The 14,993-nt window shown below is 43.9% G+C and overlaps 1 protein-coding gene across 4 annotated transcripts in view; it reads right to left on the reverse strand.

Moving 5' to 3' along the window:
- Tdp1 (tyrosyl-DNA phosphodiesterase 1) overlaps positions 1–14,993 on the reverse strand; it is an 83,336-nt gene that overhangs the window by 63,454 nt on the left and 4,889 nt on the right. For all 4 annotated transcript variants that reach the window (XM_045155207.1, XM_045155210.1, XM_045155209.1 and 1 more), the window contains 5 exons: positions 13,774–14,330; positions 10,232–10,275; positions 9,089–9,144; positions 5,040–5,136; positions 1,185–1,219 (listed from right to left, as the gene is read on the reverse strand). In XM_045155207.1, the coding sequence (XP_045011142.1) occupies positions 1,185–1,219; positions 5,040–5,136; positions 9,089–9,144; positions 10,232–10,275; positions 13,774–14,326 (785 nt within the window). In that variant the 5' untranslated portion in view covers positions 14,327–14,330. The remainder of the gene's footprint in view (positions 1–1,184; positions 1,220–5,039; positions 5,137–9,088; positions 9,145–10,231; positions 10,276–13,773; positions 14,331–14,993) is intronic.

Consider the following 14,993-nt stretch of genomic DNA (forward strand, 5'->3'; position numbering starts at 1 on the left):
GGCACTTTGTGTTCTCTGCAGACAGTGGTCTCCCGTGAGCTCAGAGACATGAAAAGAGTATCTTCTACGAGTCAGACGCTGGAGTACACTCTCAGTCCTCAAGCCCTGTCCCCTGCTGGACAAAAGCTTCCAATCAGATGTGGTCTGAAGATATGGCAACGTCTATTCAGAGTATGACAATCATATGACAAGACTGTCCTTTCTTAGAAGGGCTCAAGTGCTTTCACTCTGGTTCCTTTTATAGTGGATTGGCAAAAATGCCATTCTAGGGCTGGAGAGATGGTTAAGGCACTTACCTGTGAAGCCAAAGAACCCAGGTTTAATTACCTAGCACCCACGTAAGCCACATGCGCATGGTGGTAAATGCATCTGGAGTTCGTTTGCAGTGACTGGAGACCCTGGCACGCCCATTCTCTTTCTCTCTCTCCCTCATAAATAATTAAATAAATAAATAAGTATTCTTTTAACTGCCATTCTAAGCACACAGAAAGGCAGCCACAATGCTGTCATTTCAGGTCAGCACAGCAGCAGGAAACCAGTGGTCCTGGCCAGCCTCAGGACAAATTCTCCCTCTTAGGAGACTCCTTTCCACTCTGGAGGCACTAAGCTACCTATTTCCACTTCTAATCTTGAAGACGAAGCTTTGGGACATTTTCTTTTTTAAACAAACCTTTCCCAGGGAAATGTCATTTATATATGGACAGCCCTGTTTTATTCTTTTTCTCTCTTTTAAAATCAATTACTTTGTGAAGAGACTCACTCAAATGGATGAAAAACTAAGCTGACTGGAGCTGGGACAGGCATTTCAAGGTGGCAACTTTTGGTAAATTTGTTTTTGTTTGTTTTGATTTAATATAGAACTGGCCAACACTATGCTATTCAATACAACTCATTCTTACCAATATCACAGAACTCTTTGGGAGGGGAAGCCACAGGCATGTGACTCACACACACACACACACACACAATCACCTATTACACAAAGACCTCACACTCCAGGTCATTACACCACATGCCCTTAGCAAAGAGGAGAACAATGAGTCACGAATTCATCATGCCTCCATGATGATAGCAGAATCTCAGAGCTATGCCTCAGAGCTATTGAAGAACACCATCACAGCCAATACTGACTGACTTTGATCGACTAAACTTACATCCTCCCCCATTTCAAAAAAGTTGCTTACGTGTGGTGTGTTCCAAACGCAATATCCAACTTGGCCTAGGACAAAAACAGAAGTCATTTTTTAAGTCTCACTTAATATCTCTATTGGAAATTAATAGAGCAAGAAAACTTTTAAAAACTTCTACTGCCCCCTACCGGACATGCACTTGAATACCAAGACAGTTTTTATTATACACCAATTGCTGATCATTTAAAAACCACAGAACTTTTTTTCTTATCCAACATGAGTTAATATGTATTGCATTTTAATTATGATAATTATGGGTGAGAAGCCTAATTTCTTCAGTTGCCAAGAAACTAATAAAAACAAATATGAGTTTAGGCAAAGTTTTTGGCTTGTTTAGAAGAAACTAATAGAGACTGGAGAGAGAGCTCAGTGGTTAAAAGGTACTTGTTTGCAAAGCCTGATGGTCCAAGTTTGATTCCCCAGTATCCACGTGAAGCCAGATGCACAAAGTTGCATATGAATCTGGTGCTTGCCTGCAGTGTCAAGAGGCTCTGGTATGCCCATTTCTTCTCTCTTATTTACTCTCTCTCTCCTTGTAAATAAGCAAAAATATTTTTAAAAGAAACTATATATACAAAGTTTTGAGACAACATTTAAAAGAAACACTGAGCCAGACATGGTGTCATATGCCTTTTATCCCAGCACTCAGGAGGCAGAGGCAGGAGGATTGCCACAAGTTCGAGGCCATCCTGAGACTACATAGTGAATACCAGGTCAGCTTGAGCTAGAGTGAGATCCTACCTCGAAAAAACAAATAAATAAATAAGTAAATAAATAAAAGGAAACAATGAAAGACATAAAAACTTTTTGTTGTTGTTGTTGAGGCAGGGTCTCACTCTATCCTGGAACTCACTATGAGTCCAGGCTGGCCCCCTGAGTGCTGGGATTAAAGGCGTGTGTCACCATAATACGGCTTAAAGACATACTGTGATATTAAATTCAAACAGAAAATTTTTTACAAAGAGAAACAATGTTGCATTATAAAAATACCATCTTTATAAACAAATGGAGGTATATAAATAAATTTATCTAATATGTAATACTGTAAGATCTTGATTAAGCAGAATATTCCAGAAGGTGTAGGTAATATGAAATAAATAATTTTCAGAACAGCTGATTAGATTAGGAATGTAGTACCTGAGCTCAAATCCTTTCTTCACAATTTGCCTGACTTTGGGAAATACTTATTTTTCTATGCCTCAGTTTTCTCCTTTTATTTTATTATTTATTTTTGAGAGAGAGGTGGGAGTGGAGTGGGGGGGAGGATGGGCACACCAGGACCTTCAGCCACTGCGAATGAACTCCAGACACATGTCCCTTTGTGTGTATGTGTGGCATTGCATGCTTGTGTCACTATGCATCTGGCTACAGGGACCTGGAGATTCGAACATGAGTTCTTAGGCTTCACAGACAAGCACCTTAACCACCAAGCCAACTCTCCAGCCCTCAATTTTCTCCTTTTAAATAAGAGCTTCTTGAAAGATTTAGAGTTGTCAGGGATAGATGAGAAAGTATATTGAAAACACTTGGGAAAGAGGCCTGTTTGCCATGCATGCTGTAGGAATGGGAGCAGCCACAGCAACTTCTCCCCGTCCCACACGGTAGAAAGGAGGAACTGAATGCTGGGGGCAGCAATGGGTAAGTGAAATGAGTGGGCACCACACATTCTCTGCTTACAGATGCTCCCACCAGGTAGCCTAGTCGACTATACTCTTACCTGCAATGTTTGGGGACACTCAAGGACAAACATGCATTTGTGCCATCTGGCTTCCAGCCTCTGCAAACAAACTCCAGGTAGATGTTCCACCTTGTATATATGCCTTATGTGTGTACTGGGGAAAAACCTGAGTCCCTAGGCTTTGCAGACAAGTGCCTTAACCTCTAAACCATCTCTTCAGCTCTATCCATTTTAAATATGAACAGAGTAGGCACAAACAATTAGGCTTAAGTGACAAGCCCAGAACAACAGTGTTGTGGAATGAACATTTGTGTGTGGTTCCCTAACCCAACTCACACACTGAGGCAAAACCCCCGATGTGCCAGTATTCAGACAGTAACTTTACGGATGTATGTAAAGTTATGTGAAGTCATGAGAGGGTGGAAGACTGATTCAATACAATTAGTGTCCTCACAAAGGACCTAAGAATGCTAGTGTAGCCCCCCTACCTTCCTGTGCTATGTGTGGACACCATGAAAAAGACAGTTGCCTACAAGCCAGGAAGCGAGCTCTCACTAGGACCTGAAGTGATCTGAACCATGCTCTGAGATCTTCTAGCTTCCAGAAGGTGAAAAATGAATGTCTGTTGTTTATGCTACCCATCCAGCTGTTTGTTACAGCAGTCCAGATTAGTTCACACAGGTGAAGGGCTGGGGCAGAATCCAGGAATCCTGAGCCTTCATCACCACAGGCCACATGTTCTAGTCACACGCCATGAAGTTATGCCACTGAATGATTCCTTGGTGAATGTACCTTAGCTTCAGTGAGAGTGTTACTAGAAACATTCTTCTTATACACAAGGTGTAAATGCATTTTAATAGGTCAGGGCAGGCTGCAATCATGCATCTCTCCCATTGAATACTTGTCTGGGTCTTTTTTTTTTTTTGCACAAAATATGAGAGAAGTGTGTCCTTACGCCCTCTAGTGGCCAGTCTGCTATCAGGTGCAGGTCTCTTCTTTGAAGGCATCGTTTCATTTATGGAATTACTGCTTTCAGGATTCTTGTGTCAGTTTACTTTCTGCTCACTTGTAATCTAATGGGAGCTAACCTCTTCTGTTGGTGGAAATCAAAGGAAAACAATGGCATTTTGGGTCACTACTAAACAAAGGGTGAGTTAAACCACATTTGGTGGTAGAAGTGTTCTCATTAGCAGCACTCTGGTGGTGCTGGGATGGAACCCAGAGCTGCGTGCATGCTTGCTGGGCAAGCGCTCTGCCACTGAACTGACTCTGGAAGGAAGATGGCAAGAAAAGAAATGCAGGTACCACATCCTTGTTCTCTGAGAACAGAACTCTTGCATGCACTGTACTATGCTGATGACAAGAACAGAAAGGTGTGGAACTGTTCATCACGGTTCCTCCTGCGATTCCGCTGACAGACAGGAAAAGGCGAGTGCTCCACCCACTGCTTCAGTCACCATTTCCACAGAAGGGAAATTTAAAAAAGACAAAAAAAAAAAAAAGAATTACTTTTCTTCCCATTTTTCCTGCTTCTTGCTCAAAATGCCATGCAGCAGATCCTTTTAGACGAGAAGTATATATAAAGCAATGGGTTGTGACAAGTCACCTTCCTCAGCGGCAGTGTGGGCTGACCACAAAGCAGAGGACAGTGCTACAGAGCCAGAGCTGGGGCGGAGCTGTTGTCCTTTCTTTACAGTGCTTTGGATCCAGCAAAGCAGGAGACCTCTCAGAATACACGTACATTCAACGTTCCCCCACTGGGCTGCAATCATATACTACATATGATTCACTTCGGTGTCATAAGGAACTTTTAATCTATAGGTCTCTCCAGTGGACAGCATTGAAAAGAGGACAGCAGCAGGTAAAGTGTGTGTCTGTGGTAGCTAACAGAAGTCAGATAAGCTGCCATGTCAGGGACGTGTGCCATACAATGAGTACTATGTGAGATGTGACGTCTCAGCAGCACAATGTGTGACGTGTAACACGTGACATGGTTGTTCTAATGTCAAGATGTCAGAAGCTGGAATTCAACAACATCCAGGCACAGCCATGCCCGTGGCTATGACTGGCTTCACCTACCGACCTATCCCAGAAAGGGAGTCCACCAGAAAGCAGACTTGAAAAGAGATTCTGAAGGAGGCAGGATCACGGGTGTCTGGGATGCAGCTTACCTGACAGAGGGAAATGTTTTCATAGGGCTTTGCCTGGGCATGCAAGTGAGCCTTAGCCTCTCGCTTATCGCCATGCACAAGCAGGATTGGCTTCTTCCTGAAAGAGATCAGAAACCTTTACGAGGCATCATTCACAAGGCTGGACTCTGGCCTCACTGAGGAAGGAACACAAGCCTTCTTAGCCTTGCTGTCTGTTTCTGGCTTTTGTGGCTAATGCCAAGTGGCCATCAATCTGTACCCGTTCATCAATTCCCTCTGTAAGGGAGTCACGGCCCTAGACTGTTGTGACACAGGGAAATTGTGACTTATTAATTTGTCTTAGGCCCCAAAAAGCACATAGGTGGCTCAGCGCTTTCAGATGACATGGATCAAAGGGAGACAATTACTGAGGCACAGTAAGAGTGATGCTTCTTTCCCCCCTTCTTCTGGACTAGCAGCATTCATTCACACAGTGCCCACATTGATCAAGCTCCTACTGTAGAAATGATAAAAGAAAGATTCTTAAAGGCCAGTTTCATAGGGAGAATACTCAGACAGATTTCTTTTGGAGGGAAAACTCTGCTGGTTTACTGGGGTATGTCATGGAAGATCATGATGGGGCCTCCCAAGGCATAAGAAGAAGGGAATTTTTTGCTTTTGTAAGTTTTCAGGGAAGAGGGAACATTTCATGCTACATGACCTTAGGAGCCACAGGCATTGCACAGAACCCAAAGCCATAAGTCAAGTGGCCTTAGAGTCCTTTACAACAGGAGCAGGGAGTTGGAGGGAGGGAAAGAGCTGATCTTGCTCACCTATTTGGCCGTGAGCCCTGGGCAGTAGTGCCTCTTAAGCTGACTACATCTTTGTGATAACATCTACTATGTATGTGCTGTGGGAGAGCCAGGACATCAAAAAAGACCAGCCCAAGCCCTCTGAAGGTAGACTTGCTAATGGGGAGGTAGGGTTTCAATGAACTACAGCCTAGAGTACACTGCAAACTTTGAAATTCCAAGGCTGGACATAAAAGCATTGTTCAGGAACTGATTAAAAGGCCCTTCTTTTTGTGTGCTGAGACGGGGTCTCAATATGTAGTCCTGGCTGGCTTCAAACTCTACACTCCTCCTGTCACAGCACCCACGTCCCTGTGGTGGGATTACAGTTCCGAGCCATGCTGTCTCATTTCCAAAAGGCTTTTAAAGGCTCTTTCTTGGGTTAATTCAAAGCAAGCTAATGCTTAGAAATCAATCCATCTTTACAAGCTCTCCCAAAACAAGAACAATTGGATTTTTCTCCAACCAGCAATCACTTCTGCAGTTACAACTGCAGAATGCATGAAGGGACAGGAGTCACCTGGCAAGAGTCCTAGGACCACACGCGCTTTTAGCACTAGTGCCTAACTGCCTCATGCCCATGCGTGCTTTGTTCTCACGGGGAGGAAAGCTGCCCTATGCATGAACATGTGTTCCTAATGCTTTCTCTATTTGGGAAAAAAATGTGACAATGAAAAAATAGTACAGAGAAAAATGTAAGAAATATTCAATTACCCAGAAACAAGAGTTGTTCTCAGGAGACAGGCCATCTTAAGAAAATAAATTAAGGAACAGGCCTTTAATCCCAGTACTTGGGAGGCAGAGGCAGAGGCAGGAGGATCGCTGTGAGTTTGAGGCCACCTGGAGACTACACAGTGAATTCCAGGTCAGCCTGGACTAGACACCTTACCTCAAAAAAAAAAAAAAAAAGAAAAAGAATAAAATATTAAACATGAATGACAGATGTCCTTATTAATCCCTTCAAAGCTACAGTTCTATGGACCATTACAAAAAGGCTACATCTGAACCACACAAGGGATGGATCCATACTGTCTGACATTCCCTACACACCAATTCTGCCTAAACTTGTCATTTATGCCATTCCTCAGCCTTACAATGTTTTCACAGTCGTACCAAGGGGCCCTTGGAGTGGAAGGAGGAACTCTCTGTCCTGGACTTTGCTAGAGCTGCTGGACCAAAGTACCACATGCTGGTGGCATTCACAACACAAATCTAGTGTGCCACAGATCTGGAAGCAGGAAGCTGGAGATCAGGACACCAGGAGGGCTGCTTCCACCTGAGGGCTATCCTCAGAACCAGGTCTAGGCCTTGCTCATGGCTTCTGCAAGCCTTAGGCATTCCCTGGCCTATAGCTGGCATTGTCCTTGCATCTTCACATAGCCTTCTCTGTTTCCATGACTGAGTTTCCATGATCTTAGTATCCTCCTAGAGACCTTAGTTTAACCTGACTATTTCAATAAAGATTATCTACAAGCACAGTTGCATGCAGCACTAAGGCTCGGAACTTCAATATGTCGATTTAACCCTCAGACACATGAAGGGAATTACTCTACTCTGGCAATTCAACAGAGAAGTGAACCTGATTGCAAGGCCTGAGAACCAAAGGAGGAGGAACAGAAAACAACATACCATCCAGGGACACACTGTAAGAGGAACTGGTGGCAGGGACTGTCTTACCTCCAGATATCTAATCTTTCCTTTCTGAGCAAAACTCTGACTTTGTGTAGGATAAGTAGCCTCAGCTAAGTCACATTTCCAGCCTTTTTGAGAGCCAGTTAGTGTCATGCAGCAGAGCTTAGCTCTACAAAACAGAAGCAGATGTTGTGTAGGCCCAGCCAGGGCAGCTGTGCAGAATGGCATGGATTGGACATGAGCCCTCTTCCTCTCCTCCTTCCTTTCTTTCTGGCACATAGACAAGGGAGCTAGAGCTCTGGCTACCATCTTGGACTGTGAGACAACTCTGAAGACTAAAGTCACACACCAGGAGAAACAGAAACAAGAGGTAGAGAGAAGCCCATGGTGCCCTTCACTGAGACCACAAATTTCTTTTTTTTTGGTTTTTCGAGGTAGTGTCTCACTCTGGTCCAGGCTGACCTGGAATTAACTCTGTAGTCTCAGGGTGGCCTTGAACTCATGGCGATCCTCCTACCTCTGCCTCCCGAGTGCTGGGATTAAAGGCGTGCGCCACCACGCCCGGCTGAGACCACAAATTTCTATCAACAGGACCTCTTAGGCATGAAAAGTTAGTTTGCTTTGTTTAAGATGCTGTTATTTGGGGAATTCTGTTGACATGCAGCTAAAATCATGCTTATATTATAGGTCAAAAAAAAAGCCACTGAATGGCAAAGTCATTTTGGGAAATTTCAACATTTTACCCTTTATAATAACAAAGGCTCCTACGATGCCTTAAGGCACCAAGAACTTAATCATTTTGTGGGTCTCCCTCCACCCTACTATTATGGGATTCTGCCACAGAACTGTGCTAGGAACAGAAGTGGCGACAGGTCACTGCAATGCACACACTTTGAACCCTCAGTGGCAGAGCTGCAGGTCACAGCTCCTCAGCCTGGAGAAGGGGAGGCCAATACCCCTGCTCTTAAACACGAAAGCCACAGGAAGGACCACTGGGGAGGCGAGTGGTGCACATGGACCCTCAGAAAAGGACTTTAGTAGACTAAGAGAAGTATGCTGTGCTGGTCACACGTGAACACACATATCGGTGTAGACACCAGGTGGAGATTAACAATTTACTTCCTATTAACACTGGACACCAAGTCTGCTTACTTGAGTTGGAAGTTGTCCTTATTATTTCTGCTCAGAGCACAGAGGAAAATGCCAAAATTTGTAAAGAAAAAAAGGGATGTATATAATACATACATGTAAAAAAAAATACTGTTTTTTGGGTTGGAGAGATGGCTTAGTAATTAAGGCACTTGCCTGTAAAGCCTAAGGACCCACGTTTGATTTGCCAGTACCCACGTAAGACAGATGCACAGGGTGTCACATGTGTCTGGAGTTCATTTTGCAGTAGCTGGAGGCCCTGACACGTTCACTCTCTCCCTCTCTCTCTAAGTAAAATAAATACTTTTTTAAAACGCTGTTTTCTCAAAATAATTTAATATCTGCACGTTTTCAATGTTCAAAACAAAGCCCACAAAAAGATAGACAGCTTTTGCTTGAGAAATGCAAATCTCATGTTTCAAAGCAGAGTTTATGCCATCTGGGTACTATGACACTCACCTGAACTCTGGTGGATACTGTTTTATAAGCCAGTCCACGTCAAAGCAGTAGTTGAACTACAGGGGAAAAGCAAAGCCAGAAGTCAATCAAGAAGTTCAGAAGGGCTAACATTACACTGGATGAAAATACAAAAATAATAATGTGTCATGTACACTATTTAAAACCTAGTTAGTTATGCAGCAGTACTCATCATTAGACCTAAAATTTATCCTGAAGGACTATACGGTTATAGGAACCTGCATAAATACAGCCAAATGCACCAAAATGGGTTCAAAGGATATTAGCTCCACATGCTTTTGCTTTGGTTTGCCAGCATCTATACTTGTCGGTTGGGATGTTACTATATTATTTTATGGCCCAGAATGATCTCTAATAGCCCAAATTATCAACTTTCCCTTGGTGGTTATAAATACATATCTTGGAGACAAAGATCCCAAGATTTTTAGAAAAGGGCACTTCCTTTCAGCATAATATATCAGCTAGTTTGGTCCATACTGACTAGTGTAGTGGTCTCACCATGGGTGCACTGGCCATGCTTGGCCAATCGTTGGCACAGGAGCTCAGTTGAGCTGAGAAGCACAAGTGCATGTACCCATTTGGTTTCCGGTACTCTCTGGAGGAGGTGACCGGGACCCTCAGAGACAGATCCAACACAAAGAAGACACCTGTGCTTGTTTTAGGAGCAAGGCCCTTTGTTCTGGCTCTCCCTTGAGTATCTGGCCCGTGACTATGATTCCATCAGGCAGGACCCACCATGCATGCGAAGTACTCATAAATTCTACTTACTCCTTTCTGGTCAGTGCAAAGAATCTATTTTTCTAAATCAAATCAAACTTGGCTTAGCTTTCCCCAGGGGGCTGCACTAGCATCCCATGAGTGAGATTTTAAATATTCCCAAAAGAAATCTTTCAAGCAGAAATATCCAAAGTGACCTCTTGGCAGTCCTTATGGCCTGAGAGCCTGGTGTTTTCCTGATAGCGGCGTCCGTGCTCTGTGATGGCTGGGGCCAGTTTGGAGAATCAACAGGCAGGTGCCATCTTGGGGACCCTTTAGGGACTGAAAGACCCATCTCTTGCATTTTCTTAGGAAGTTGTTATCTATCTCTTTTTACTTAAACAAAAACCAACTTAGCCATAAACTTACCTGGGCTGAAGAAACAAGTGTCCCAAACAGAGGAGATAAGATATCTATAAAGACAAAATATAAACACAATTTGTTTCTAGATTTAAAAAAGTTAATCCTCTAGTCATGGGACTGGGGAGATGGCTCAGTGGGTAAAGTACCTGTTAGGCAAGCATGAGGACCTGAGTTCAGATCCCTAGAGCCCATATAAAATTGTGTAATTGCAGTGTGCCTACAATGAGACGGAGGCAGAAAGGAGAATCTCCAGAGCTTGCAGGCCACCTAGCCTGGCACACAGTGGCAAACAAGAGACCCTGCCTCAAACATGGTGAAAGGCATGGGCCAACATGCAAGAATATCCTCTGACCTCCACAATTGGTACTGTGGCACACATGTGCCCACACCCACATAATCGAACAGGCACATGCATAGACATACACATATCACACACACATATAATAAATCCTCCAGTCAACACAATCACAACTATCTTGTTCAAAAGTCATGGACAATCAAAATTTGGCTCAAAAAACAGAAGGGCTGGAGAGATGGCATAGTGGTTAAAGCATTCGCTTGTAAAGACTAGCAAATGTGGTTCAATTCCCCAGTACCCACGTAAAGCTAGATGCACAAACTGGCACATGTGTCTAGAGTTCATTTGCAATGGCTAGGGGCCCTGGCCTGACCATTTTCTCCCCATCCTTCTATCTCTTTGCAAATAAATAAAAAATAATTTAAAAATCCATGAAAAAAGTCCCCTATGCTATTTAATATTTATTATACATTCTAAAATCTAAAACTTTAGGGCTTGATGCCTAGTCAGTCTGGAAACTGACAGTCATATTCATCCTTTCTTCCAGGATTTATGAAGCTTTACTTCCTTCTGCACCATTCAAGCCCACAACACACACCTCTGGAGCTTCCTACAGTTCTAAACTCACATCCCTTGGTGTTGTCCTTGGTCACCTCCGGAGAAATTCCACTTGGTACACACTCAATCCTTTCTTTAGACAGATAAGAAATGTCAGTGTTTATAAGCCCATGGTCATCACCATCTTCGCAGCTACCCCTGCACAAGACTCAGGAAGCAGACACGTTCTTGTACTTCCCATGCATTAACTCTTGTTCCTCCCAGGGTGTTCTGAGGGAGGCTGTTATCCTCAGGGGAAGCTGCCCAGGACCACACAGCTAGGAAGAGGCAGAGCTCAGGTTTGACTCAGGATGTCTGGCTCCAGGTTGCTGGGATCTACTGAATTGCCTCTGAGAAAAGAGTGGGCTTATTCATTTACTTTATAGTCTCTGAGTGCCTCCTACCCTCTAGACACTGAGCTAGATGTGGGATGCAAAAATTTTGAACAGGGCTGAAGAGATGGCTTAGTGGTTAAGGTGCTTGCCTGCAAAATCAAAGGACCTTGGTTCAATACCCCAGGACCCAACGTAAGCCAGATGCAAAGTGTCTGGAGTTTGTTTGTAGTGCCTGGAGGCCCTGGTGTGCCCATTCTCTCTCTCTCTCAAATAAAAATATCTTAAAATTTTTGAACAAAAAATATTCTTACAGGAGACAGTTCCTACCTTACCCGAACATTTGTACAAATAGGAGATAAATCAAAATACTTTTTTTTTTTTTTTTGGTTTTTCCCAGGCTGACCTGGAATTAACTATGGAGTCTCAGGGTGGCCTGGAACTCATAGCAATCCGCCTACCTCTGCCTCCTGAGTGCTGGGATTAAAGGCGTGTGCCACCACACCCGGCATAAAATACATTCTTTATCTTCCAAGAACTATTAGAAGTCTCCTTTCCTCCATGAGATCTAGATAATTACAGCTGTTGGCAAGGTTTAATCAAGCAGCATAGAGTCAGATTTCAGAATGCCTGCATTCAAATGTGGCTCTTTCATTTACCTACTCAGTGACCATGGGCAAGTTATTTAATTTTTATAAACTGCAGATCTGTCACGTGTCCATGGACATTTGGAACATCTCATGAAGCTGTTCTGAGACTAAAAGTATATGCGGGGGCCGGAGAGATGGTCCAGAGGTTCAGGTGCTTGCTAAAAAACCTAACAACCTGGGTTTGATTCCCCAGTAGACCACATAAAGGCAGATGCACAAAGTGGTGCATAAATCTGGAGTTGTTTGCAGTGGCTGGAGGCCCTTGTGTGCCCACTTGCTCTGTCATTATAGCTTTTTTTCCTCTCTCTGTCTCTGCTGAAGAATAAATAAATAAAAATATTTTTTTAAGATAACCTAAAAAAAGCATATGTGAAATCTCCTATCATTATCTTACCATCCTGAAATCTTCCTGCTCACAGACAGCTGTTACCATTCTATTCTACACTGCCAGACTTGGCATACTCCTCTACCTCCTGTGTCGATCTTTCTCAAACAAAGCAAAAACACTGACAACTGTATTTCTCCAGAGTAAGCGATTCTCAAAGCAAAAATATATAGAACTGAACTTAGTACAGTTGAAATTAAAGCCACTAACATTGACATACCACACAAGAAATTTAGCTTACTATATTTGATATGAAAAATTCTGCTGCGGCTCAATATGATCTATCCTTCATTATGAGGCCCCAGAAAAATCGGTCTGAAAGAAGAGTATTTATTGTGTGCATGTGCTGTGTGGCTGGCTATACTGTGTGGACAGCTTCATGGATTTGCCCATTTTTCTGAAGCCCAATCTCGTTGCACGTTAACCATGGAGTAAGTGACTGACAGGCAGGGGATATGTGTCTTGCGAGTTTGAGCTTGTGTTGTTCTCTGCATGCAATGCAGGAAACACGCAAGGACCGTCACCCACTTTATAATGGAAACATCTACCCGTATGCCAGTGCCTATTTTCTCCTTTTCTGTGTTTTTTTTTTTTTGTCTTAGGAACCTAACCGGGCTTTCAAGCAGTGGTTCTCAAACTACTTACTAGGTGGGAGAATCTCCTAGAGGGCTGTGGAAACACAGACGGCAGACCCTACCCTCAGCATGCCTCCTTGAGTCTGGTAACTGGCACTTCGGTGCAGGGATCACACAGAACTACTGCGATCAAGCTCGTGCTACCTGACCGTGCTAGAGACCAAGCTTAACCTTCACTGCCGAAGTTAAACAACTCTAAGCACTATGCTAAGTGTCGTCAGGGACTGAGCTGCAGGGTCTTGACAAATGCCCTCTGGATGTCAGCTAAGAGTTTGTTGTTGATGGGCTAGAAAAATGGCTTAGCAGTTAAGGCACTTGCCTGTGAAGCCTAAGGACGTAGGTTCGATTCTCCAGTACTCATGTAGGCCAGATGCGCACAGTGGTACATGCGTCTGGAGGTCGTTTGCAGTGGCTGGAGGCCCTGGTACACCCATTCTCTCTCTATCTGCTTCTTTCTCTTAAATAAATTATGTGTATATATATTTAAAGAGTTTGTTGTCAAACTCACTCACTTGTCAAAACTAATTTTTCCCTGAGAATACTTAAGATCACAACAAAAGGTTTTGGGAGGTCAGGCTATTCTCCTTTATTTACTGAAGGGCAATATTCTTATATATGATTCAACAGTTCCTGGACACCATCCATCCTTACCTTTGATGTGGAGGGCTTTGGAGTTATACTTTGCCTTAATCCCTGAGACTCTAGTGAGGTAAAACTGGAATGGGTTCCCTTTATCCAGCATGTCCCAGACATCCTGGCCTTCCCCTGAGGTCTCATACTCATCTTCCTCCTGCAGCCTGTGTCTGGCAGGAGGGTCACAATCTGCAGCTCTCTGGGTACTACTCGTGTCGGGCAAGGAGACCACCTTTTCCTCTTTGACCACCACACGTTCAGGCCCCTCCTGCCGAGTCTCTGGCAGCAGCTCATCATCGCTGCTGGACAGGCACCAGCCAAGTTCTTCCTGGGAACCAGTCTTCTGTTTCTTGGGCAGCCCTGACTCTGTGTTGCTGAATTTCACAGGTGACATCTGCCTCTTGTGTGCGGCTCTGCGAGCCTCAGAACAGGTGTATGTGGGCTCTTTGCCTGCTCCCTGCTCAGCCTGGGGGACAGAAGAAGTCGATGGCTTGTCAGGTTTGGGCTTTTCATCTTCACTTTCATCACTGCTGGATATGGTCCACCTCCCGTAACTGCCTTCCTGAGACATACTTCTAGAGAGAAAAGGTGGAAGGGTTATTTCCTAGTTAGGATGCCGCTGATAGCACACCTCTCTCCAAATTCCCTATCAGATGAGTTTCTGCAGCAATCAGCACTTCTGAGGCAGAGCCTCCTACTGACAGAATCTGCTATGAGAAGTTGGTAAAGTAATAGCCAAAAACATTCCATGTTTTCCCCTTTGGCTTTCAAGCTAGACCTCATTCTTAGATGCCCTGGGAAGGGAGGTCAGGGTTAAGGCCATCTTAAGGAACTTGAAGGTTTTATCTGACCACGCTCAAGTGGTTTTTGTGACTATAGGTGTGGTATGTGCATGTGTGTGGAGGACAGAGGCTGACATCAGGTGTCACCTTCTATCACCTTCCACATTACTGTTTGTGACAGGGTCTCTCACTGAACCTAGATCTCACCAACTTAGCTAGACCAGGTAGCCAGTGGGCCCCAGGGATCCTCCTGTCTTCACCTCCCAGTGCTGGGATTACAAGCATGCACCACCATGCCAAATACTTTATTTGGGATCTGAACTCAGGTCCTCATGCTTGTGTGGCAAGCACTTTACCCAGTGAGCTATCTCTCCATCTCAAGTTTTTAATGTCAAATTAGACTTTACAAATCTACCCTTCACTTAAGTACAAGGACCTAAAAGACCTCAAAAACAA

This window comes from Jaculus jaculus, chromosome 7 (genome assembly GCF_020740685.1).
Source record: "Jaculus jaculus isolate mJacJac1 chromosome 7, mJacJac1.mat.Y.cur, whole genome shotgun sequence".
Lineage (NCBI taxonomy): Eukaryota > Metazoa > Chordata > Mammalia > Rodentia > Dipodidae > Jaculus > Jaculus jaculus.